General features: G+C 35.7%; 1 protein-coding gene across 1 annotated transcript; it reads left to right on the forward strand.

Moving 5' to 3' along the window:
* Positions 1-152: 152 nt before the first annotated feature.
* Positions 153-27,932, forward strand: LOC140169326 (glutathione hydrolase 1 proenzyme-like). The gene is made up of 8 exons (XM_072192582.1): positions 153-319; positions 11,640-11,878; positions 19,756-20,055; positions 21,986-22,132; positions 24,721-24,869; positions 25,309-25,502; positions 26,362-26,599; positions 27,789-27,932. The coding sequence occupies exons 1-8, from the start codon at positions 153-155 to the stop codon at positions 27,930-27,932; spliced, it is 1,578 nt and encodes a 525-aa protein (XP_072048683.1).

The following is a 27,932-nucleotide window of genomic DNA, read 5'->3' on the forward strand; positions in this document are numbered from 1 at the left end:
GCTCGATTGTAGAGATTGTAAAACTTAAAGGTCAATACATTTTTGCCTCAGTTAATATGTAACTTGTAGTAGTAATTATTTACTAAATACGATAGAAGCTTCGACATGGTTATTTAGTTTTAGACTAACTTTGCCTGGCATCAGAAATCATCATGGCTATGGACAGGCTTACTGCAGTTTATTTTTCTATGATATGCTTCATTTTAGCAGGACATGTACCTCTTCGACTATGCTGTTGGGGCGGAAGTGATCTTGACAAGTACACATTCGAAGAAGCCGCTATTGCGGCTGATCATGAAACATGCTCCAAGATAGGAAGGTATGGTTATAATAATATGTATAAATATTTCGAGGGTCGAGAACCAGAAAACCTTAAGGGAGGGGTAATGGGCAGGAACCTGGTTTGGATTCCAGAGGGAGTGTACCTGCAAGAGACATAGCCATCAGAAAAGAAATAGCTCAGATCGCGCGCCAAATAAGTTATCGGTTCAGAAATTGATATTTTCCCAGCCTTGAAAAAAAAATAGCCAGAGCTGGGATGTATTACCACTAAGCCAACTAGCTATTTGCTGTGAGAAGTTTGATATTTATCTAATGTACGATGTTATTCAAATGTCAGTAAATAAACAAATAAATAAATAGCCATAGGACCCGTAAATACATAAATAAATACATAATGCAGAATGCAGTTAGTATCTTAGTTACTAAATTCCGAACATTCTAATATTTATAATTTCCTGCTAAACCCGCACAGGAGCTGTCCTTCTAATATCCGCGCCTAATCAATAATGGGTATTTCACTACAAAGTCAAACTGTTGTGTGCCCTGACGGATTATGCATTGACCAGCTGCTAAACCAATTAGAGTCACGCGGTAGCCGTGACCAGCTTAGTTTAAAAAAAGACGGTTAAAAAACACTTGACTTCTACAAGATACAAGATATTTTATTTTCCCATAATTCACATGAAATCACACAAGTATATATTTTAAAAAACAAAGGCAATATCAAACAAACGAATTATGGAGGGGATGACCAGATGGCCGGTAAGGCCAGAGGAAGTCACCCCCCTTAACAAAGAAATGTTACCATCAAAAGAAGTAAAAACAAAACAAAGCATAACAAACAAACGAGAAACACAATGCTCAAGAATTAATCATATTTTGAGATCAAGTCACGTTTATATATCTTACGGAAATGTTTCAATGAATTTGCCGTTTTTATTGAATTTGGCAATGAATTCCATAATATTGGACCAGCAGTACGAATGGCATGGTCAGTAAATGTTTTGTTGTTCTTCATTAAGTTGAATTTATCTGCGTTTCTCGTTTGGTAATTATGAATATTGGAACGTAGTGTAAAGAAGCCATCAAATACGCCCGGTAATTCATTATTACTGTACTTGTACATAAATACCCCCAATTCAAGTTTGTAGGTGTCTGCAAGAGTTAAAATATTGTATTTGGCAAATAAGGGAGCAGTGTGGCTTCTATAATGACTATTTGCTATTGTCCTCACAGCCCATTTCTGTAATTTCTATTGTTCTATGATATTTTTCGCTGGGTACAAAGTGTATCTAAAACCATGTTTAATGTTATTTAGAATCCCAAATTTAATATCTTGACAACTCATTAATTAAAAAAGGGACACCGATCCTACAGTCAACCATTGTTTGATAATAAACAAACACTTTTGCTTCATTTCACGCGGTATTTCATAGCGAAAATTAGTGGAAAATAATGCTGATCCAGAATTTTGGACAAGGCTACAGCACTAGCGGGCAATCACTTACACACTACTTTTTCAGATTTACTTCCAAGTATACCCTAGTATTTTCTGAGATACCCTACATACAAATTCTGAGCCCCATTCGCCAAAAAAATCAAGTTTTTCACAATTCTTTTGTTCTTTACGCACCCATTCATATAATAAATACTGTACTTCGACACAGTAATTTACATCAAGAGTCCCGTAGTTCAATGGTTTCGGCGTTCGACTCCGGATCCGGGGATCCGAGTTCGAAATCCGATGACTAACTTATTTTTTTCAATATTTTATTGTCATTAATAAAGGATAACACAAATTTAATCATGATATTGTGATATAATTTTTTTTTTATCAAAGCAAGATGTTTGATTCGCAGGTTTATTATTTATAATACTAAGGGCCTATTTAAAAAAAAAAAAACTACGTATAGTGCATCTGCTAGCAGAACAAATAATAAAGGAAATCTCTTTATTACTTTCTTTATCTGAACAACACAACAATCTAAATAACACAAGAAACTAGATAAGGTTACCAATATTCTTCTCATTTAAATCCTACCACGGAGCGATTCGCATGATAATAGGACAATAAAACATGTAATATGTATGAATGGTTGTTGAATCGATCTAGAGACATGTCCCTCTGTCATCTTCAGCTATCGTAGAACTGTATTCCAACATGACTGTCATTTCAATTGTTATACCGTTCCGGTTGGTTTATTGCATACACTCTAGGTGTGAAAAATTGTTCCCCTAATATGGAAGGCCAGGGACAAAAACGTATCCAAAAAGAGACAACTAAATATGGAAGGCCATTAAATTCATACGTAAAGACAAATTAGCATTATTTCCTAATTCGCAAGCTCAATCGGAAATAAATCATTTCCAATTGCGCCTACTTCTCTAGGATCTATCAACCTGCAAAACAAACACACAATGATACAGTTTATCTTACCAGGGGAATATTGTTCGTCAGCCGCGAACTACGGACGGACATCGAGACGGTCAGACCCGCCTATAACGGGTGTAACTTAGTAAGAAGCTAGAAGACCTACTGATAGGTCGGCGATTCATAAAGAATAGTATAACAAGACCTATATGCTAGGTCCAATTATCCTTCACTATGCTCTGCTCAAGAAATCGTTTCTTCATTGAAGGCCTAATTTAGGCATAGCCTTAAACCATATAACGCCTGTCAACATAGATAATATTTCTATGCAGAAAGCAGAAAACATTTACGTCACATGTGTTTATTATAACATAAACTTAAACAAATCAATCTATGCCATGCGAATAAGAATAACAATTCTTTAGCCCTAAGGAACCAAAGTCCTAACAATCAGAGGATTCGAATTATCTGAATTCTGAGCATCAAACATCTCCCATCTACCCAAATTACTGGACGGACTGTGACACGGATCAGACACAACCCAAGCTATCACAATTATCATCAAGCAGGTCCCATAGGGCCTTGGCCATACGCCATTGGACATGTTGGACACAATCCAAAAAGAGATAACTGAACACAAGTTTTAATAAGCCTACGGAAAATTAGACGTCCGTAGTCCTCGGTGCTGGCAACAATCAATGCCTTGATCACACCACGCTGTACACAATTCATGCATACCGCTGAATTGACCATTACGTAATCCTCGATCCGCAGGCCTCCAAAGGAAATGTATAAAGCGGCAAAATTACCGAAAGGCCTATTGAAAGGAGGGACTGTCCCCATCATAGACACACGGAACCACATGGCACAGCCTATAGGAATGTGCAACAAGATTTTCCACAGGGCTGCAAAGAACCACAAGCCGCAAAATTTGGATATCCAACAAGCTTAAGCTATTTAATTAACTCTCGATAGATAACAGGGCTTGAAGAATGAGGGAAATTAAAAATCACAAATCGCGAAAGAACGCCAATAACCGCCGCTCAATAGGGATGTCAAACTAGATTGCCCCGCAGGGCTACAACGAACCACAAACCGCGAAATATGGATATCCAACCAAAAGACAAATTAGCCACCGATAGAGGCCAGGGCCTGATAAATTAGAGAAATTAAAACCACAAAACGCGAAAAGTTTCAAAAAGTGAGCCGAGGTGGGGGCTTTGTAAACTTGCTGCTTTCTTTACGTTGTCAACGTTCACTCACAGAAAAAAAACCACACAAATTGTGTAAAATTTTACACAACTTCGATGTACGTATAGAACTCCAAAACAAATAGGTATTTTTTACATAACCATGAATTATGTAAAAAAACCATAGCAGATAAGTAAAAAAAAATACTTACATATTAGGTAAAATATTTGCATAACTTTTATGTACATATTTTACTTCAGCTATTAGGTATTTTACTACATAATTGTTATGTAATATTTTACACAAATTATGTAAAAAATACATAACATTTATGTGCATATGAACCCTATAACAAATAGGTATTTTTTCACACAACCTGGAATTATGTAAAAACAACATACCAGTTAAGCAAAAAAAAAACCCAGGTCAATAGGATTGGGGCTTTCTTTCTTTCTTTGTTTTATTTTATTCTGAAACATAATTCATGATATATTTGAAGTCATCAGATCTTGGTCAACTGTCACATTCATTCAATCAACAATACAATTTCATGCATGAACTATTTTATTTTGTTTTTCTTTTCATTCTATCAGTTCAACCCGCTATCTAGTTAATGTTCAATGTAAGCATTTCTCTCTCGCATGTACGATACAATGCTATACTGTCTGTTCAATTAGCTTAGATTCTTGAATTTGTAAGATATTTGAAAAAATAAAAACTTGTGGTCAAAGTCATCAAAGAAAAGTGTTAGCACAGCCTTAGACCTAACGTGATTTATACTTTTCAAATTCTAAAGTTCAATTTAAAACCCCATTTCTTTTCAATTTTGGTCTTTTCCCGCGATATTTTTATAAAAAGCCGTAGAACGTCGGGTACCATAAACTTTTTGAATCAATCCATTTAGAGCAATGGGGACGAATGTCATAATGCGCTGAGATAGTATTTATTCAACGATCCGCATCAGGAAGTATTGCCCAGCTTATATAAATACATTCCTTGCGTATTTATTTTTCATTTATTTATTTATTTATTTATTTATTTATTTATTTATTTATTTATTTATTTATTTATTTATTTATTTATTTATTGTGCGAATGGGTCTGAGAAGTTGTAGACCTATAGGCCAATTATAAAACTACAAATTTATTTTCAATTTGTTATTTCGTTTTGTTTGTTGAATACAAACTATGACATTTGGACATAAAGGACATTTGGAAACAAAAGAACTTTTGTACAAGAAAATATTATTTAAAATAATCAGGTTACAGAAAAAAATTCTTGTAAAGTCACTGTATCTGAAATGTCATTGTTAAGAAAAATGTCAAGCGAATGCTGATATTCTTGGGAAGGAATATGATGGTATTAAACAAAACTCAATTTACATTGTAAACAAGTTGAAATAAGAACGAAATCCATAATTTTAATGTCATTGTTTAAGAAAAAAATAATGCTCAGAATAATGTTATGCATAAAACGTAATCTCGCCATATAATTTCGTGTAACAAAAACCGGTGGACCATCATCACCTATCTAATAACCGGAACGGTATAACAATTGAAATGGCAGGACAGATTGGTGGACAGATTGTTTTGCTAAATTGGATAGGGTCTATGCCCTAAGTTGAGAATGGACCGTCCCACTCGATTTGTAAAAAGGTCGCGAACCCTTTTGGTGGACCCAAGTAACTGCCTAAAATGAGGCAAAATTGAAAAGAAATGGGGTTTTTACTTGAACTTTGGAAGTTGAAAAGTATAAATCACGTTAGGTCTAAGGCTGTGCTAACACTTTTCTTTGATGACTTTGGCCACAATTTTTATTTTTTCAAATATCTTAAAAATTCAAGAATCTAAGCTAATTGAACAGACAGTAGTACACTAATGCATTGTCACTTCAAGGCTTCAAGCACTTGGTACACTAGGCTACATTATCGAAGTCATTTCAATGCATATCACGTCTATGATACACTGTCCGTATAACCAAAGAAGATCTCCTGTGGTATTTGTGATCTATCTCAACACGTACACACATTTGCTAGATACACGCAGTGGCGGTCCGGGCGCAGTATACAGTACAGTCATTGTACTGTAATGATTGTCCTACTCGTAGAACATGATCGCTGTAATATCCCGGTGCATGTAAATTCTAATGTTAATCAATCTAACAAAGTAAACCCATAAATAGCCATTTTTAAAGTCTCAAAGAAATCCATGCATAACTTATCGAACGAATCTCCAGTTTGGTTCAAGCTTAATGACTCCGAAACCTACCTATTTGAATGAAGTTTCAGCAGGCATGCGCTACACGATCACACACACGTCGTGTCGGCCATTGCTTTTGGTCTGCGTTATAATCTCTTACATGAAATAGGTAAAAACTACACGTGTGTCGATTTACATAACACGTTAGGTAGATTTTCTCAGATTAGCGAAGTATTTTTGGCTGACATTTTACTTCACTTCATGCAATGATTACACAAACTAGGTAAACCATACTGCAGTTACTGTCCGTTTTCCAATACACAGTGCTCTCACCATTGACGCGTGACCTCTACAAACAGTGTATGTTATAGGTATATGGGCTTTGCCTAGTTAACATCACTGTGTGAAAAATAACCAGCCAATATTTAAACTATTCTCCAAACTTCTAGCAAATATATTTCTCTAACATGACCTAAAATTACAGCTAGGTTAGATGTTCAGAAGGGGTCGCACTTTCGTAGAATATGAGTGCGGGCAAAGCATAACTAGCTCATAGCTAGCCAACTCCCCGTGTTAATTGAATGGAGATTTGACCGAAAATATTGAGCTATATTGGTAACGGACCGCTCCGTTCTGAAGGATGCCACAAAAAACGGTACAAGCTACATTTAAACTATTCTATGAAATTCTAGAAAATATAGTTTTGTAACATGTCCTAATTTTTTAGCTAATTTAGGTGTTTGGAGAGGGTCGCACGTTTGTGTTTTAGGAAGGATATGTAAACGACAGATAACACCAAAAATATGAAGAAATTATTTCCAAACCGTGTTAAGTCAACAATCATTATGTTGCTCATTTTCAAGAATGCTGGTTTACAAAAAGCAGGCCATTGTCTCATTTCGTGAACAAAGGTACACATACCATTGTTTCCTTTCGTTTCCTTTGTAATCGGTTACCCAACTGAAGCTATAATACCAGGTTTATTGCGATATCGCACATGAAAACAGACACATGTGCACAACCAGAGAAGATCCGATTTAATCAGTTGAGCTGTTTCAATGAGTGTTATCTTGGTTTAATAGCTTTTAATGGGGTTTAAGTCCTGAAAAGGTCGAGATGAATTCTACTGTAGACATGACTGCATCATACTAGCTTCGTTACAGTTCAAATATGTATTTGAAGCATTTACAAATTGGCGTGGTAAAAGTTTTTGACAAACTTTTACATATATTGTGTATGATTTAATTTACATCGTGTTTTTTTTACCTAACGTGTGAATATTTCCCTGAGTGTTGTTTTGGTGGATAAGTCTTTTATCTGTATGCTTTATAACCATGATAACAGATTAAGAGTCTGTAACAAGGTCGGTCATTGGCGGCTTGCTGATCGGTTCTGGCATTGTACAAAGAGATAGCACCAATCACAGCACATGTTTGATAATGGGCAACCAACATAGCCATAATAGTATAGTTTAGGCGCTGACGCAAGCTTTCATGCGGGAAATATGAACACATTCTCGCTAGTCGTACCCTTTTTTGAGATATTGATACGGCGCTAAAGGCTATACAGCTTTTCCAGACACAGCGACGAACCCTATAAACAGAGCTAAGTTATCATCTTGTTACAAGGAATTCAAAGTAATTTTATTATCGATAGATCCACATAGAGGAATACGACATCTATCGTGAGCCAATCTGCATTCTGTTGCCTCCAAAAGCTGATGAAAAATTCTAAGCAGCGTGACTAGATATTTCCGTTAATTTCATGATACGTTTAAAACGCATTGAAAACGCCAAATTGCAGTCATAAAATATATAATATTAGTACATCACCAAAGCGAATGGTAACGTAGGTATGTGGAAAAGAACTGCAATAACTATAACAAACTACGTGCCCAAAGAGTTGTCTTTGGCATGTCGCTTTTTTGAAATATCACCAAAAATTTCAAATTTTGGAAAAACGCCCCAAAAAATTAAACAAACACGAAACCTTCCTAAATAAATATATATTAGCACTCGGCGGCCCAGTCACTACCTGTCGCTGTGATTTGGGGTAACTCATTGCTTCTTCTCTCCAGATACCTGTAATTTAAGTTCGCCCATACCCCGAGCCTTAACTCAAGAAAAGCCATTCAGAGAAAAACAAGGTCTCTCATATTAAAGCCCCTCCCCTCTTATAAATGCCCCAACCATTTTCTTCACCCAAACTGTTCAATAAATGCCGGAAATACCATACAATACCCATATTTTCGAACATGCGGTCGCCGATTTCACTATATCAATGTGTCAGTCATGGCCGCCAATCCGGCTTGAAATGTGAGGTAGGGTAGGGGGGGGGGGGGGAAACCGGCCAAAATTTTTAAAAATTGGCTGAAAAAGAAAAAAAAAATTGGTCATTTGCCAAAAGTGGGGGATATCCCCCCGAACAGAGAAAGGTCTGTTCTTTGAATTTTTATACGCTCTCCTTTTGGGATTGAGCACTTTATTCAAAAGATAGTCTAACTTGAGTAAAATGTTGTTATTTATTTATTTACTTATTTATTTATTTATTTATTTATTTATTTATTTATTTATTTATTTATTTATTTATTTATTTATTTATTTATTTATTTATTTATTTATTTATTTATTTATTTATTTGATTATTTATTATTTATTTTTTCATTTAATGACGTTTTGGAAGTTTTTCCTTTCCTGTTGGCTGTGCCTCTTACAGACACCCTCCCTATGAAATCCAAACCACGGTTCGCCATCTTCACATCCCTTAAGCACTGCGTTACCTATTTCTGAGTTCACGTCTTCGTACATTCAATGTTGTCAATGGTGGATGGAATGTGTTATTATAATCTCCAAATAAGAGAAGCAATGACCATTCAATTATCTATTATAGTTATGTATTCTCAAAAGAAGTATTTAGTGTCAATTATGTTCGAACCTTTAACATATCTCAAACAGTAAGACGGCATTTTTTACCGGCGTGATCTATGCTGTTACGTATAACAAAATGGTGAAAACAAGCCGGAAAATTCGCCTTTTCGGAAACACTAAAAATGGAATACGTCATTTCCGTATTAAGCCCATAGATAAGATATGAAACATGAGTAAAGGCAAACAATAACATATAAAAGTTGAATTATTGTGGAAAATATGGTGCGTGAAGTAGCTTAAAAATGAGAAAAAAAAATGTATGTCACGATCACTCAAAAGGTTATACGGACTTGAAATTTAGTACGGAATATTTCTACACGAAGTGCCAACATTTGAAATTGGGGTTGGAAGATACCTTCCCCTAAATAAAAGCTAATAACAGTATTGCAAACCTTCAGCATCCATGGTTCGATGTAGAGAGTCTTTCCTATTCAGAGGAAATATTGCAATTACACACCTTATTGCCTTTTAACAATAACCAATGACACTAGCACGTAATTCCAGTCAAGCACCAATCTTTAATCCTATTGTTGAAGAGGATAATAAGCTTATACTTATGTATAGCATTAGTAAAAAGCTTAAGTCTTTGTTTGCTTTGGCTAAATCCTGTTCAAGTGGTGGGCTAACCAACAATTGACAATGAGAGGACTTTCCTCAACCTCGTTCAGTTGGGGATGATTTGAAGTGACCGCCAATTATGACCATTTGATATTTAATACCAGCAATGTGGAAAAAAAAGAAAAAGTGCCAAAATAATGTACCCTTTTACGGAAGGAGCAAATTTTAAAAAGTTATAACTCCGCTTCTGCAGTACGAATGTCAGCGGCGAATGTCAGGTTATTATTTCCCAGTCTTTAAAAAATTGCAGGCAGAGGTGGGAATCGATCTCGGTACCTCCCGGTTAAAAAGCACTGTGCAAAACCACTAAGCCAACTAAATATCTGTTGTGAGATGCTTGACATTAATCTTTGATATTGCTTAATGGAACAAATCGCGGAATTCAATTAGTAATAAAAGAAGTATATAGATTCTTATTTAGCGGTCAAATTGGATAAAAGGGGAAATATTTGTCCCTGCTTTAAAGAAAATATAGGTTAGAAAATTATCAAATAAATTTAAATTAAAAATTGAGATTTTATATTTATTTATTTCACGAGGCGGCATTATCACAAACACTGTATAAGCTAAAAACTCGACCACACGCAATGGTTATATTTATTATTTTAATGCTACGCTACAATTTGTTCAATTTTTTTCGTTTATTTATTTATTTATTTATTTTTTTTTATTTATTTATTTATTTATTTATTTATTTATTTATTTATTTATTTATTTATTTATTTTTGTTTATTTATGTAAATAATTTGATATATTTGAAAGAGGTATTTGAGCAATTGAAATTTTGATTTTATAATCCTATGGGGTCATTTTGAACCCCCACCCCTCCCAAATTGCCAAACGCACAACACCTATGATTTTGAATCATACATGTCATCATCATAAAAAAAACCATTCTATGTATACCTGACGCCGGCAACTAGACTACTATACACAAAAAAATTGTATCACATCTTTCCTGCTCAATCAATATATTATAATACTTGCAAATAGATCATAGTTTACTAATCTAATCCTGTAATATAGACCTGTTATATCACCTGTAATATAGGTGATCATTGTTTATGGTTTGTTATTGCAGAGATTAGTATCCGATGCATGAAGAATCGACCAGGGCGCTATCTATTAGGGAAAGATAAACACTATTCAAAATATCAATAGACAAGAAGAAAGGGATGTAGAGATTTGTAATTGAGTCATGCATGATTTAACAGAAGGTTCTTTCCAAAACCCAAACGTAATGAAGACTAATCTGAAAGGGGTCTGCATAAACCGCACGGATTAAATATCGGTGTGTCCGAAGATAGTGTCAAATAATTTTTGGATAGAATTATGTGCTTTCCATGAGTCTACATTATGGTGCTCATAATGTTGTGCATTGGCCTAAAATGGCGGATTTAGTAAGGCTGAATTGTGCTTTGTGGGGGGGCAATTTCAGACTTTATGCAACATTGTTATGATATTATCAATTTTAACGGGGTTTGAGGTGATATTTCCTGAACTGTGTTAGCAATTTGCATTTGTCACAGCTTGACGCACTTGCAATGTACCATTTAAGTATGTGAAACTGTGAGTTGAGGCTTTCTCGTTAAGTGCAATTGTCTATATTGAGATTCGGCTAATTAGAATTGTGCAGTATCTGCAAACATAAAGTTTGATTGGGTTACAGTTTTAGGATTGGAGAATCTGTGGGTGCTGGTGATTGTTTTAGTACACAAACCTCAAAATGGCCAAACAGTGAATTAAGGCTTTTGTTTCTGAACCCTCGATTTATGTTAATAAATTAAAAAAATATGTAAATATATTAATTATGTGCGTGTGTATGTAGTAAATTAAAGCAAAAGAGCTTTTGTTGGTATTGTTCCTCCTTTGTTACGGGTTACATAAATATAATAATAATAATAATAATAATAATAATAATAATAATAATAATAATAATAATAATAATAATAATAATAATAATAATAATAATAATAATAATAATAATAATAATAATAATAATCATAATAATCATAATAATAATAATAATTGTTTTTTTTTTGTTCTTCAAAGGGACATTATGAGAAATCTAGGTGGCAATGCAGCTGATGCAGCCATTGCCGCCATGCTGTGTGTGGGAGTTTTAAATGCCCATAGTGCAGGACTAGGAGGTGGCCATATAAGTGTATTTTACGACAGAGAAACAGGAAATGCCTATGAAATCAATGCAAGAGAAAGGGCACCTATGAAACCGTCACAGGACCTAATAAATAACCCATGGAAGACAGACAATGACTTGGAACCTTTTACCGGTAGGCATATTTTCTTCATAGTTCTGCTTTCACTTCCTCTCCTCCTTTATTTTAATCATCATCTTCATCTTCTTATTATTTTTTTTATAATGATAGAGTGAATACCCTGGCTCTCTATGATTACACAAATGGCCCTACTTTTGATATGATAACAACGTGGCTACTGTTCCTATTCATTGATGATCAGATCACTGAATTGTTATACCATTGTTTTAAAAGCGGCACATCAACCCTGCTTTTTAGTCAACATGCTGAATCAAAGCATGTTTAAATGAAAGTAGACCTAGACCCGGGCATAGGTCACATACCGGCACGTTAATGTAGAAATCTAGGCCCTAAGTACCTACATTATTTCTCAACTTCCTGCCAATCGCTACCCCATTTTGTTTTGGGGGACAGAGGAAGTGTCCCAATCGATTTTAAAATTTAGAAAATCTTTATGAAAATTACCGTAAAGCGGCTTGTGTCCCCCGGCATCCAGCACGCTGCCGCCCCTCATACCCCCCCCCACACTCACCAGCTAAGCCTAGTTTCTTGTCTGGTGCGTGGATGATCGATATTATTTTATAAGTACGTCCCGGTAAGCTTGTTCATTGTATGCATGGCTGTTTCTGTTATGAACTTACTCCCCTCTGGAATCAAGCGCACGAAAAGCCCTTGCGCTAACCTTAAGCAGAACTTGTGTCCGTTGCTTAGTATGTTGGTTATGATCAGAAAAGTTGGAGCACACAATTGTACCCCAGGAAAATAAAATACTAAAAAAAAAGTAAACATTAACTAAATACCTTTTTAACTTTTACAGGAGGAAAGTTTATAGCTGTCCCAGGTGAACTAAAGGGGTTTTGATTTATTCCAAGATCACGGCTCAGGAAAGGTACACTGGTATGAACTATTTCAGCCTGCCATTGATTTGGCCACAGATGGTTTCAAGATAGGAGAGGCTATGGCAAAGGCGCTTATCGACGAAGAAAAATACGTATGTGAAGATCCTGGTTTAAGGTAAATTTACTTTTATGTTAGGTTTCGTTGGACTGTAACATATCTTAACAATGTAAAAACACTTTTTGTATAAACCAACTGAATAAAGCTAAAGAATTTATATCTTGATAGGTCAACTATGAAACGTAAAACACGTATTAGTGTGCAAGGGATATCATAGTATATAAGACATGTGTGATAACTTTGAACCTAAAATTGGTTATAGTTTCTTATTTGCTCAATGATAATTTTGTTAACAATGAACAGCTTGTGTTAAAATCCAGAAACAAGTTTGTGTGTATAAAACTATGAATTTTGTTCTATTTAAAGTTAGTTAAACTTGTTTATAAAATGATACCTTTTTCTTGTCATATTACAGAAGGGGGTGACGATGTGAAATGGATTAGTGGGGTAACATTGGGTAAAATTTCAGAATTTCCCAGAATAAACACACCGCAGAAAAAACATTTAGGATGTCAATAATTTTTATACTGATTGGTAGCAAATTTGGTATCAAATTGGAGCTAAGAATTTGCTTACGACCTTATTAGCCAAATTGTCATAACAAGATCAAGTTTTGTGTAGGAGTGGTTACAAAAGGGCCTACTTTCATTTAGGGGATGTGTTTATATCATTGCCAATTATGGCAGAGCTATTTATAACTGTGTACAATATTAAATACTAGTTAGTTGAAAAAGTTCAATTTGGTGACCACTCTCTGGCTAGTAAGGTTTGACGATTGATTCGACTTCTATGGACCATTTAGAAAAAAAATAGCCACCATGTCCCTCGCGAAAATCCCGGCATTTTTCACTAGAGGCCAAAATCCAAAATGGCCGCCGCCACCATTTTGATGGCCGGCACCATCTTGAAAAATTTAGTTTTAAATATTGTTTATGAATTAATAAATATACTGGTTCGTTTTAAGGGCAGAGTAATAGGAGAGAACACGGACCTTTTCGAGCATCATCATTTTTGAATTGTATGTCCAAAGTATATAACACTATACATTTTTGGAAAGGAACTGAGTCAAGGAATCCCATGGTGACGTCAGATTTGTTCAAAAATCTCGAGTTTTTGAAAAAATCACAAAATGCACTTTTTTACCCGATTTTTTTTGTGACAACTTAAAAAAAGAATCCGTTCGGAGTAAAAAAAACATTAGTTAGTTTTTCATTGAGAAGAGACATGAACTTAGGGAAGGTTTTTTTTTTTGAAATTCGTCTTTTCGAAATATTGCAAAAAAAAATGTGAAAAAAGCAATGTTGTCACTCTATTAAGCTAAAAATTGCATATAATGGTGTATATTTTTGTTCAAAATAAATATTTTGAAAAAATGAGAAAACCTTCCCTAGACGTTGATGTGCTCTAAACGATAGTGCAAAAGGTTTACCTTTTACTTGCATATTTTTCGAGTTATCTTGTCACAAAAATCGTACAATATTGTTAAAAATAAACTCTGAGAAATCGACGTTTTAGTAAAAAAATGTCAAAATTATGCACAAAACGTCCTTATATTTGAAAACGGCAAGACTTTCACGCTTGTAAAAGCTGTATCTGATGCATGGTCTAAATATGCATCTTTTTGCGTCACGCGACGCAAATCGCGCGCGTAATCACAATATTTCGCATTCGGTCATTGCCGACTCATTATTTCCCGCCAATTTACTAAGCTGTCTTGAGCCATGTGACTTTTTAGAGTTGAATAGAGTGAAAGAAATCAAGCAAATATACAAGTAAATATTAGGAAGTTGTATTTTTATCAGTTTCAAGTGAAAGAATACATATTAGTGTTGATAAATATCAAGAAATCTCAAATTTGGGTGTGGACGAATGTGTCTCCCCTTACTCTGGCCTTAAGAACAAAAAACCTCTTCGTTATAAAGAAATAAAATTAAAATATCTTGAAATTTCCCGGTAACGGGGCGACCATTTTTGATCATTTCTTGACGTCACAACAATCCTATTATCAATACAGCCAGTGGACAATGCTATGATTTCCTATGGAGGTTATCCACTTGACTCATGTGTGAATTGGAGCTGGATCCCCTAGTATTCCTTATTCAATGCATGACCTCGAAGTTACCTGCATGACTTTGGCGGGCTATTTTGAAACAGTCATGGTTGCATGTGAACGTTGTTTTCGATTTTTCTTGCTCTGTTTCGCGCTGATTTCCGTGTTGCCAAAATTTCCTATCACACGACCTAAGCGCCCGCCCAATGTGTGTAATGTGACGTCACTACAGCTCAAGACATGGCGACTTCCACTGATGACTTTGAGAAGTACTTCATTGGTAGAGCACCAGCGCAGTCACCTTCGGAGCCTTATTTCACCCGTATACAGATGAGCACTCCATTATAATGCCTCTTTAAAGGTGTCTTGGGAAGTATTTCTTGAGCTGCATATCTCCTTGTTTTGGGTAGGCATCAAACAATTCTCTGAGGTCTCTGGACTTAGGACCAGACTCTGGTGGGTTAAACCGGTTTTGAGGTATCCTAACTGTCTCTCTTCCCTCAGAGGTAGATTTAATTAAACCATCAACAGCGATTGGGTACTCCATTCTACTTTCAGGCTAGGAACAGTTGCATTGGTATTTGACAGGTTTTCTTCCGTTGGGACTGTAAGTTCATTGATGATAACTGCTTTGTTCCTTTCAGAATAGATTGTAATATCAGGACGCTTTGCACTAATTAGCAAAAGTGTTTCATTCTAACAATACTGTCAATGTAATTAGATGTCCTTTTAAAAAAAATCGTCTGGCTGTTTCCTTCAAGTTATAATAGCTCTACCAAAATTGGCATTGAACACTGTATATCTGCATCTGATACATCTGCTCAATATTATACACGCTTGATAATACCGATTACCATGTGTGTGTTTTAAATATTTTATATAAAGGAAATTTTCTGCAAGACGGGAAAGATTAAAAGAAAAGGCGAAAAAATCCAGTTTTTGACTCTGGCCAAAACTTTGAGAACAATTGCTGGTAGTGGTAACGCCGATCCATTCTATATTGGAACAATTGCTAATGATATTATTGCAGAATTGACAGAAACAGGTAGGTTTCTGTGAAAGTGCCCAGGGATCATTCAACCTTTGCATGTTGACATTTCACCCAAGCGCTGGCCTACCACCCGTTAATGGCAAGTATATTGCACAATAGAACAGAAAAAAAAGGCAAAAACTAGGTTTATCGACCGAGAAACCTGGTTTGCCGCCGATAAACTTGTTTTTTCACAGATAAACCTGGTTTCAGTTTCTCGGTCAATAAACTTGTTTTATTAGAAACTATGACAATCAAATTCGAAAAACCTAGTTTTTCGATTGAAAACCCAGATTTATTCTAAAAAAGATGACAATCGAATTGAAAAACCAAGTTCATCTAAAAAACAGGTTTCTGGGTCGATAAACTTGGTTTATCAAAAACTATGACAATCAAATTCGAAAAGCCTGGATTTTCGATTGAAAAACCAGGTTTATCAAATCGAAAACTTAAGTTTATCGATTCGTTTGTCGTGTCCTAGTTTTTGATAAACCTGGTTCATCAGCCGAAAAAAAAAAACCTTATCAATAAACTCTGACAATCAAAATGATAAATCTGTGTTTTTTGATTGAAAAACCAGGGTACTGAAGAAAAACCATGTTTTCTGTTCTATTGTTCAATATACTTACCATATCCGTGCCTACTACAGTGGGAGATGTAAGAGGACCTACTTTGTACCACTGTGATTTAATTCAACCTGTAACTGAGGTGCTAACCCAGCAAACACAAAAACGTTTTAAAAACGTTTTAAATAAGTTATATTTTGGCTATATTTTGGTTTATGTAAAAACGTTTTAATAACATTAAAATGTCGGGTTATATAAAGGTCATGATAATCGTTTTAAAACGTTTTGTATGAAAACACACTACAATAATATTTTTTAATGTTTTCAAAAAATGTTACTGTAAACTATTTTTGCAAACATTTTTGCCAAATATTGTGTCAATACTTAAATAACATTATGTTAAAATATTTGAACCAAGCAAACACAGAAATGTTCTTTAAATGTTTTTTTCAAAACCTTTTAATAACATGTAAATGTCGGGTTATATAAAGGTCATGAAAACGTTTTTAAAACGTTATTGAAAATATTGTGGGCAAACATTTTTCGCAAAATATTTTTTCAACCCCAAAATAACATTCTGTTTAGAATGTTTTGTATCAAGTTTTCAAGAATGTTTTTGGAATGTTATTAAAACGTTTTTATACCCTTTATATAACCCAACATTTAAATGTTTTCTGTAAAACAGTTTTGTTTGCTGAGCAGTAGATTATCAAAAAATGTTTTTAAGGTTATGCAAACGTTTTATACTCTTAATATACCCTTTATATAACCCGACATTTAAACGTTTTCTGGCAACCTTTTATAACCTTTTGCGAATGATGTCGAAAACGTTTTGTGTTTGCGGTGAAGGGTGTCTATTATTAAACAGAATTGACTTCTTCAAACATTTTTCTCTATTTCCTTTTTTCCTTTTTGGATATTGTTCACGAGGGTGTTTAGAGCCATTAGCCTAGGTCACTTGTCTAGGTGCACCCATTTTTGTACTTATATTAACTGGTCTATAAGCTTTGTCCTCGATCTTAATATTGTTGCATATTTTATATTCTTCTAAGAATACTAGAAATCATCTTTTACACGGACTAACACGGATGCACAACACACATACACTGTTTGATTAAACAAAATCTATGTCTTTAATTGAAAGCAAAATAAAATGTGACGTGTCATGTCAAAAGCAGACACTTTTGAGCAGGTTATCAATTTCGAGGTTTTTACATATCTTAAATTAAGAGTTATTTTGCTCCACAACGCCGTTTTTCCCATTGAAATCGGACATTCCTAAGCGAAGATATTTAGTTCGTAAGCTATGGTATTATAAAATTGAAAATTGAGTTATCGGCCTTAAAAAATATTATTGACAATATTGAGAGTAGGAAGTACCTTGAAAAATGTCTCAACACATTCAAGATGCCAGTTATATTCCGGTCTGAAACTATCAGACAATATTTTTAACATTAATAACATCACAAATTCGCAACAAACCCAAATTGTTAAAAAATCACCCGGGCAGATTTTTGGCTATTTCTCCATTTACGATCCTGCCCAAAAGTGTCTGCTTTTGACATGACACGTCACATACGATTGATACAGTATATAAACAACAAATGCACATACAAAATAATCACATAATCACAATAATAGTTCTTGCAATGTCCTGGACGGCTGATGTAAATATCCTTAATCACTTGTCCTGCGAAAATCAGCGAAGTGCTTTGTACATTTGCACTTATAAATATCCTTGCATTTAAAATCCCCACACAAAAATGGTGCCGTCCCTACAAATGGCGCTGCTTTCTACAAAAGCTTATCTCCTTGCGCTATTTTCTACAAACATTTATCTCCTTATGCTGCTTTCTCCAAAATGGTGTTCCTTTCACCAATCACTCTTGCTGCAGGGACAGGCTTCTTTAACACTGCTTCGCTGTATTTGACAGATGTGTTGTTTTTATAAATCCAGAGAACTCTAGCAATTCGACAGAAGAACTTTTAATTAATCCTCTGATGAGGAAGAGCAGATTTGTGTACTCGAAATCTCCTTCGTTGCTGTATTAAAAATATCTCAATTCTTGGCTATGTAAACTGGTTAAAATGTAGTTCTTTTTTGAAGCACCAAGACCAACACACACATGTGGAGTTTTACAATTCCCCATGACATTCTCTCATAACAAAGGCTATTGCAGCCTGTCAGATCTGCATCCAGATGATAGTAATTGTAACATTTTCCATAATACGATCCGTAGTAAACCCTATGTCTTACTTTGGTCCATTTTCGTAGCTTTGAAATAACCATACTTCCATCCATCTTCATCGTTCAGATGCTGTTTTAAATAGCACTGTAGGAAACTCATGATCTCCATGGCCACACTAAGTAATACTCCTTGAGTATCCTGATTTTAACTGGTTAACATTGCTCTCTTGCATTCATTCACATTACAATCATATTGATACAGGTCTGCCAAGAATTCTTGTTTACAATTGTTTTATAGTAAATCATCTAGGATTTTCCAAATGTTCTATTAATAGACATTGCGATCATTGTTCACTATTACAACATACTGATATCAAGGGATTTTCCCCTTGACATAAATAGTCTTGATTTATAATGTTGTTATTGCATTCATCTGGGTTTTGCCCCTGATGTCATAATAAACAAACTCTTGCATGATTATAAAGGTAACTTCCCCTATTTCATGATACACAATTATACAGGGTACATCACAATGATAGTAGTTTTTCGTCAGAGGTCGAAAATCATTTTGTCCATTCAATGGAAGGTATCCGATTAAATTCAGCATTGCGTCAGACACACACTCTTATTTCAGAAGTTTGCGCTATTTAAGAACATTTTGTTCTGATTTTACTAAGACATTTACGCGCGAAGGTGAATGTATGGAACCACATATTGGTTCAAAACAATGTTAATCTACAAAGGAACATGCACAGGGCAATTGTTGGAGCATTGGGTCCGGGAACATCCTTCCCAATGGTAAATCCGGCCATGGCCCCATGGCTAATCTTGGTTGGTGCTGATGAAGGGCACAGTGCGGAGGGGTAATCATGCTGATGGGATGCGCACAGATTTTGTCAATCTTACAAAATCATCCCTTTCTCTCTCTCTCCCTACCCACCCTTCCTTCCTCTCTCTTTACTTTTTGGGGACACCCCCCCCCCCCTCGGTGACGGTTCGGTTCTGTTAAGTGGGATGATATATGTTTTCTCACAGATCTTTCAGTTCACCGCCTCAGCCCATTTAGTCTAATAACTTTCAGTATAATTATATTTCACACAGATTTATACGTTGGTTACCTCGGCTGCTTCATTGACAGTAGTACATCCCGAGCACTTCCGCATAATAGACTTTTGAATGACAATGCAATGACAATTGAATTGTGTCTTGACCACTGTGGATCATTAGGACATGCATACGCAGGACTGCAATACGGCAAAGAATGCTGGTGTGGCAAGGCCACTGATGACTACGCGCTCCATGGTGCGACAAGTGAATATGAATGCTGTCACTTTTGCAGTGGCAATAATCTGCAAAAATGCGGAGGAAGCCTTAGGAATACAGTATATGATCTGCGTCAGCGTGAGTTGAAATCATTTCCGTGAAAAAGTATCCTATTTAATATGGGTGAATTATTTCTGTCGATTCTGACGAAAATTCCCGGGGCCCTTGGTTATTTGATGTGATCATTTATTAATTATTTATTTATTAACAAAACATTACATAATTTTCGATTATCGACCTTTACAGTTATAACAGCTAAAACATATGCGCACAATTTAAAGCTATCTTTAACTTAGTTTTTCTTGTTTTATTCCATTTATGTTATGCCATTTTTATTCCATAAACTATATATTTGTACGCAAATTGTGGGCGCTATTTCTAATTTAATTTAGCCGATTAATAGTATGAGTTATTCCTTTAATTTTATGATTAAAAGTAATTAGAAAAAACCTTTCTACGTGTTATTCATTTTAATGATGTTTTAATGCTGTTATACAAATAGCTACCCCTTGTAAAGATCATGCACGTATTTGGGGGTGGGGCTTTGGGGCGCTAGCCCCCCGGGGTAAACGCAGGGGGCGGCCAAAATGAAGGAGCGGCGGAAGAAGAAGGGGCGGCAAAAACAGGGGCGGCAAAAACGAAGTGGGCGGCAAAATGAATTAGTAAATAAAAAACGGGCGGACGAATTTGATAAAGCATAAAAAAAATTGAAAAAATGGTACTATACATCAAAGTGTACCGCTTTTAGGGCGCTAGCGCCTGAAACCTTTTTTCTTTCTTTTTTTTGCTCTTCAATTTTTTCAAACGACCGAGAAAAAAATTGGGTCAACCTTTTCGGGCTGTTGAGGAAGGGGCGGCAAATTTGAATTTGTTCAGCCCTCCCCCGGGGGTTGGGGTGGCCACGGTACGTCACTGAAGATGCAAACATGCTTTAAGATAATAGCGTTATCAGTGTTGAGCTTTGCTTAATAATGAACACAGTTCTATAAATCAAACACATGTTGGCCCACGCCTATTTTGGAGATGAAGCAAAACAAGAGCTACATGAAGCTATGCAGTGTTCACAGATTCAATCAAAATATCATATCAATTTGTAAGCGCTCGTTAACAAAGTCATAGTTCAATGAATTTACAACCGTATGACAAAACAGGCGAAATTATAACTTTTTGCACAAGACGAAAGACAAGATTTGCGATTTAAGGAGAATTGGCAATTGCTTATTAAAATGATGCTAGTATATGGATATTTGAAAAATATTGTAAGGATGAACACCTGAGGTTCTGACTTTTAAAACCATTTTGGTCAAAACTTGTGCTGGGATAGGTCGTTTTCAATGTATTTAGGGAACAAATCGATGACGTCATATTTATACGAAACTAGTTTCGTTTAGGGGAGGGTGTAAAAATACTCGATTACGTTTGTAAAAATACATCGGTCTGATAAAGAATATGTCATTATATATTTGTTAGCTTTTCCGCTTCAAGATGTTGATTTTTGAAAAACAAAAAAACATTGGAAACCGTTTTCAATATACTTATAAAAATATTTTGATTTGACCCCAACTTAAGGGTGGTAGTTTTTCAAATAAAAAAGAACCGAAGTGTTTTACACCTGCTTAAAAAATTAACTTACAAATTATAGGTTGTGAGTACTGCACTCTATATTAATATGAAATCATTTTGAAGCAACCACTGTAAAATGTCATTATCGTACTTCGGAAAATACCAAAATTTGAAAATGATATATTAAATCCTTTGACCGATATTTTAACTACTTTTTTTACAAACGTAATCGTTGTTGACCCCCTCCCTCCCTAACGAAAGGACTTTCGTTTATTGGACTGTACTTTGTGCTTGGAAATGTCTTGTGCGCTCGAGTGTATCGAGGTGGAAATTGTGCGTAGATGTATATTAATAATAAGAGTGTCGTGTTTTTTTTTTATAGTCAAACCTTTTCATATGCACCAACAACGTTAGAGACAACTTAAGTATTTTTTTAATGTTTAAGGTGCCACAATAACTCCGTCCGATTTGTCACAATACGAAACAAGAAGAAGGCCACCATTAAGTGCTGTTATTGGAGACTCTACATTTTACACAGCCTATCCACCTGGCAGAGGTGTTGTTGCAGCATTTGTTTTGAACATTCTAGAAGGTAAACCTCTTTGTCAGATGATTTCTAGGACACCGGGTTACTCGCTTGGATTTCATTTTTAGGCCAAAACAATAATACGAGCGTACAGTATATGTGATGCGATCGAGCAAAATCAGTCGGAACTCGGCAATAATAAATTTTCAGTTTCTTACAGGATAATAAAAAGCATTTACAAAGCTGGATTTTGCAGAAAACGCCATTGCAATTGAACAACCAGTTCCAAAGATATGAGCAATTAAAGAGTTTCCAAAACAACAGGAAACAAAAGGAAATATTTCCTTGTTTGGCAATATCTCAAAATCAATATTTCCGAGTTTTGACTGATTTTGCTTGATCGCATCACATATCAGTATGTCTCTTGGTTTTGCGGATCTATGGAGACATCTTCTGTTTAGTTACAGTTTTCCATCAAATCTCGTTAAATACGTCTATCCAAACAAAAGAACCCACGAGTGTGTTAAAGGTACAATCCACGCTCAGTTGAATTGGATTGCTATCTTGCGAGTCTCACATACCTATGTGTCACTAAAGGTGATGCTGCCACAAGGTCTGACGGCCTAAAATTGGCACACATCTGACCACCGCACATGCGCGCATGATGCCATCGGATCACTGCAATCGATGCTATTGCCAAATTGTGAAGTCTGCACAAAGAGTAACGCCGCTGTTATAAATATGTAACAGAATTTGCCTGTGCTAAATCAACCCTTCTCATAATCATGATAATGCACCATCTGGAATTGTCATCAACCGGCAAACCGTCATAGCGCCCTCATTTTGGTTGAGATTCACTGACCTCTAAGGTCATTTATAAGATTGCGTGATTTTCTGAGAAATCAGACTCACTCAGCATTCTTGTGCACCAGTGAAGCGCTGGCCGTGTGTTGTGGTATTCCGCTGAACTTTGCTCCCGGAGGATTGTGCTAAACGTGACATTTTCTGCTGCATGGGCAGAATCGAGGGGAATCAACAACAATCATGGGGGGGGGGGCGTAATTTCAGATGATTATTTCACTGATTTGACTGATTTGTGCTGATTATGGAGGATGATTTGAAATATAAGCTGCAGCTATGATTAATGCAAAAACTGCTGCTGCAACTGTGATCCAATGATGAATGAATACATGGTGATTTACGGAGATTTTCGATGCAGAATGTGAGTGCTTCTGTGTTGTTTTGATATTGGAAACCTGATTGACAGAGCTACAGCTGCAATGGAGATTTGGGTGCTTCGTTATTTTATATCTCAGTCTGCAAGCGACGGTGCGTAGGGATGAGTCGTCGAAATCGCCAATTCTGCTCTTGTGTACAGCATAATATAGACTGTATGATACAGGTTCGCAGATTGTTTATAAAAAAATGACTCATTCATATTGTTCAGCGCTGACAAAATATTGTGCACTTTTCAGACATAAACAAATGGCCATAAATTACATGTAATATACCCGGGTTTACACACATTTCTGTTTACCAATTTGCATTTCATGACTGTGTTTTGGTTCCATTTTACTGTGTATATTTTTATGTTATTTATGTGCCCTGGTGAGTTTGATCTAAGGTTTGGCCCTCTAATATGATCTCAGCAAATAACATGATGTTGTGTGATATTTATTATGTTTTATTATGTGACCCAGTGACTTTATTTTATTGACTAAATTGTTTTCTGGAACCAATAATTTGCTCCTAATGCTGGTACGTGGTGCGTGATATTCATTATGTTTGTATGAGTCAAGCCAACCGTTGTGGTACAAATAACTTTTTATGAAACCAGGATTTGACTTCCAAATCAGAGATCAATCAGTGCTGTGTATTTATTCATGTTTTTAAGATAATATAAGGTGATTTCCAAGGTGTAAGCAAAATGAGTCCTGTGTGATTTTCTTGTATTATTAAGTAAGCGCCCTCTTATCGCGTTTGCTTTCGGCACGTCCCATGTTTCTTGTGTCAAATTCAAATTAACCGCCAAATTGTGTTCCTGTGTGATTTCCTTGTATTTAAGTAAGTACCCTCTTATCGCGTTTGCTTTCAGCGCGTCCCATGCTGCATGTGTCAAATTATTCAAATTAAGCGCCTTTTTGTGTTTTGCGCATGCGATTTTGCACTCAGACATCGGCCAGGTTCCTGCCCCTGACCCTTACCCCGCCTGCCAGACTGCTCGGACCTTAAATTCTGTTACAAATATGCCTATAGCTTCAGAAGTAATAATTCTTTGCACCATATTTTAACATAAAACGAAGGATGATTTATTTGCCCGCATTTTTATACCATTGTCTAATTTGGTTAAATATTAACAACACAGCAGTGTTTGAAAGAAAAATAACCGAATTTAATAGTTGCAGCTATTTGTATTGATTTGAAGGCAGCGGAGGGATAATGGAGATAATGAAGGGTTATACGTGCCAAAATGCTTGTGCAATAACCATTGATCGCTGTAAACTGCAACTTTTAAATTTGAGTATTTTACTTTAAAAGCACTACTGTGTTTTTAATATAGAACGACATTTGACAAATGGGGTATCAAAATGCGCGTAAATAAATCATCCTGCTTTCTATGTTGAAATAATACGAACCAATGTATACTTTTTTAGGATTTGGATTTGATGCAACAAGCGTCCCCGATGGAAATCACAAAGTGTTGGGGTTGACATATCATCGAATAGTGGAAGCTTTCAAGTTTGGCTGTGCTAAAAGTGCTGGTCTTGGAGATATTGAGTTCGACAACGGAAATGTACAAAATGTAAGACGAAATTTATACCTCTAGAAATGAGGGGGGAAGGCTAGAAGCTCTATTTCAGATTTCCAAAAAACAAATACACCTTCAGGCGGGTGGGAGTTCATAACAGGAATGTGTGGACAATATGTCGATCGAATTCATTCCCAAAAGGTATAGGCAGGCTTATTGCATATTACATCTCCTTTGTTATGCAGTAAACGCTTATTATATTGTGGGAATCTCTGTCAAGCTGACTTCCGGTAGGGAAACTCCGGATCCACTGGGGCATAAAGTTTTCGTCACCCTCTTTGAAAACACCCCGAAGGTTTTAGTTTATGCAATTTTTTCATATTCTCGATATTAAGATATTAAGTAATTTAAAAGAGCCATGGAAATACAAAATATATCCTCGGTCACGAAAACATTAAAATAATACACTACTATTGCTTTATTCACATCTCAGATTGTTAATACGCTGCTAGCTAAATCGACCGCTGATCAGTCAAGAGCAAAAATAAGAAATGAGTCTACTTTACCCGTCACCGAGTATGGTAACCACAAGGGATGTCAGGTTCAAACCAAAGGAGGAACAACGCACGTGTCTGTTCTTGACCAGTATGGTAATGCAGTAGCCATGACTAGCTCTATTAATCAATAGTAAGAATACATTGAAATCATTTGACTTAATATTGATTTATTAACATATTGATTGATTGATTGATTGATTGATTCATTCATTCATTGGTTGCAACACACAGTGGTGTAGAGTGATTTTCCGTTTCACATAGTGGCGCATAGATTTAGATCTAGCTATTATCCTATACTATTTATTCCTTGTTAACTATTAAAGGTACCGTTTAATACTTTGGACCTTAAACTTCAATTTCAAATGGAATCGGGCCACTGAGAGATAAAAGTGGAGGAGTAATGAATCCGTTCCCAGTAGCATTTTGCTCGGAAACGTATTTTGTCCTTCACGTACGCCACTATATGTTGCTACCGACGGATTGATTGATTGGTCGAGTTACCTCCAATCCTTTTAATTATTATGGATGGGATAACATGCCTGTTATTGGTTAAAGCTAGCAAGGTTTGTAGTTCTTACAAAGATCTGGACCATGGATTTTCCATGGATCCAAGCCAATTCTTATGCTCGCTACCAGCGCATCATATATCTAGACCAGTTATTATTTTATTTTTACACCAAATGTATCTTTTAGATAAATGTCAAAATAACTTTACAAGAGGCTTGAAAAAAGTTTAATCAAAAAGCTACCGCAATACTAACCATAACCGTTGCACTTGTGCTGTTCATGTGCTCCAAGATTCGTTTTATTAATTAATTAACCTTATACAGGTCGATAATGCAAAACCTCATTTAGCCTAAAATATTATACATGTAGACATAATTTAAATAAAACAAATATTAGAGACAGAATTAAAAAAAAATTATCTTTACTTTTTTTCTATTGATTTTAATTATAAACATGTAAGCTTAACCATTTTTATTAATCAGCTTTGGCGCTAGAGTTCGTGGTAACAAAACTGGAATAATTTACAATGACCACATGGCTGATTTTAGTCATAAAAAGGATGCCAATTATGTGACAAATTCGGGAAATGAAATCGTCCCCGGACAGAAGAAACATCCAATGTCAGCCATGAGTCCAAGCATTATGGTATCAAAAGATGGTGATGTAAGACTAGTCACAGGTGGGGCAGGATCAGATTCAATTACAACTTCAACAACATTGGTAAGTTAAAATGTAAATGCATAGATGAATAAGTTCATCGGGTTTGTTCGTTAAATAAACGAATTGGCATTTTTGTTTGAACTTTGACAAAACCAAATGAATTTTTACATCGGACGACTTCATCATGTGTGACTGATATTGTCATCTGATCCACTTTCCCATGACGATTTTTCCAGTCTTATTAGATACTACTTGGGGAGCCAAATCCCATATTTTGCTAGCAAGTGGCATGTTGAGTTATAAAGGGCCTATTTAGGTGTTTTCCATGGGTCATGGGCAATAACTTCTGCGTGGCCAACTAAATAAATCCTCTACATTTTGAAGGTTTTTCATCTTTGACCGGAAGTGACCCCTTAATGACTTTTGACCCCAAATAAAACATACAACGTGTACACTGGGAGCATCAATTCATGTGTGAATATACCGTCACTGTGCTATGTTTCTTCTTGCCTGAAAAACTGTTGAAGGTATTTGGTTTTATACCGGAAGTAACCCCTTAATGACATTTGACCTCAAATCTGCGTATGAGTCATAGACAATGGGTATTAAATAGCAATGACCTTTGACCCCAAATATAAAATACCACATATACATTGGATAAACACAATACATGTGTGAAGATACAGTCACTCTCCTATGTTTTTCTTAGCTAATAACATTTTTTGAAGATTTTGATTTTACACCGGAAGTAAACCTTTAATGACCTTTGACTTCAAATCTGTGTAATATTTACGGACACTGGGTAATAACAATGTATTTGTGCAAGTGGCGTTACTGCCAAACGTAAGTTGTGGGAGAAGTAGCATTTTGAGTTGAAATCACATTTTTGACCCCGGTAGGGGTCTACGTGTCCTTTGACACCACAAGTTTCATGTGACATGCAGGGGCATGCTCAGTGATTGTTACCAAATTACGCCAAAATCAGTCAGCATGTCAGTGCTAGAGTAAATGTAATGGTCGATAGAAGAAGACACGTCGCAGCCGCGGCTGTGTAAGAAATAAGAAGGAACCTGTACGTTTTTACGTCATGGCTGTATAACAAATTACCGATTCGCACTCACTCTCATGTGTCTCTAAGTTTGAAGCTCTACCAATACTATGCTCGTGAGATACGGTACAGCCATTAATATGCCACTATGATTTCCGATTTAATGAATAACATGTGTATTGTAAAATTCCTTCTTTTTAGGTTATTACGAATTCTTTGCGGTTTGGTGATAATGTCAAGAAAAGTGTGAAACGACCCAGAATCTATTACAAAGGTTTAACTAAGAAGGTTCAAATTGAGCGTGAGTTGTATAAGAAGGTCAGTATCTGCTTTAAAGGTTTTTAA

The sequence above is a fragment of the Amphiura filiformis genome, chromosome 14 (assembly GCF_039555335.1).
Source record: "Amphiura filiformis chromosome 14, Afil_fr2py, whole genome shotgun sequence".
Taxonomy (NCBI): domain Eukaryota; kingdom Metazoa; phylum Echinodermata; class Ophiuroidea; order Amphilepidida; family Amphiuridae; genus Amphiura; species Amphiura filiformis.

Excerpts from the sequence above, each read along its gene's own strand:
- LOC140169326 (XM_072192582.1), top strand. The coding sequence starts at position 153 with ATGGCTATGGACAGGCTTACTGCAGTTTATTTTTCTATGATATGCTTC. Across the intron at positions 11,879-19,755 it reads TGACTTGGAACCTTTTACCG|ATTTATACGTTGGTTACCTC; the intron begins GTAGGCATATTT and ends TATTTCACACAG. Across the intron at positions 24,870-25,308 it reads ACAACGGAAATGTACAAAAT|ATTGTTAATACGCTGCTAGC; the intron begins GTAAGACGAAAT and ends TTCACATCTCAG.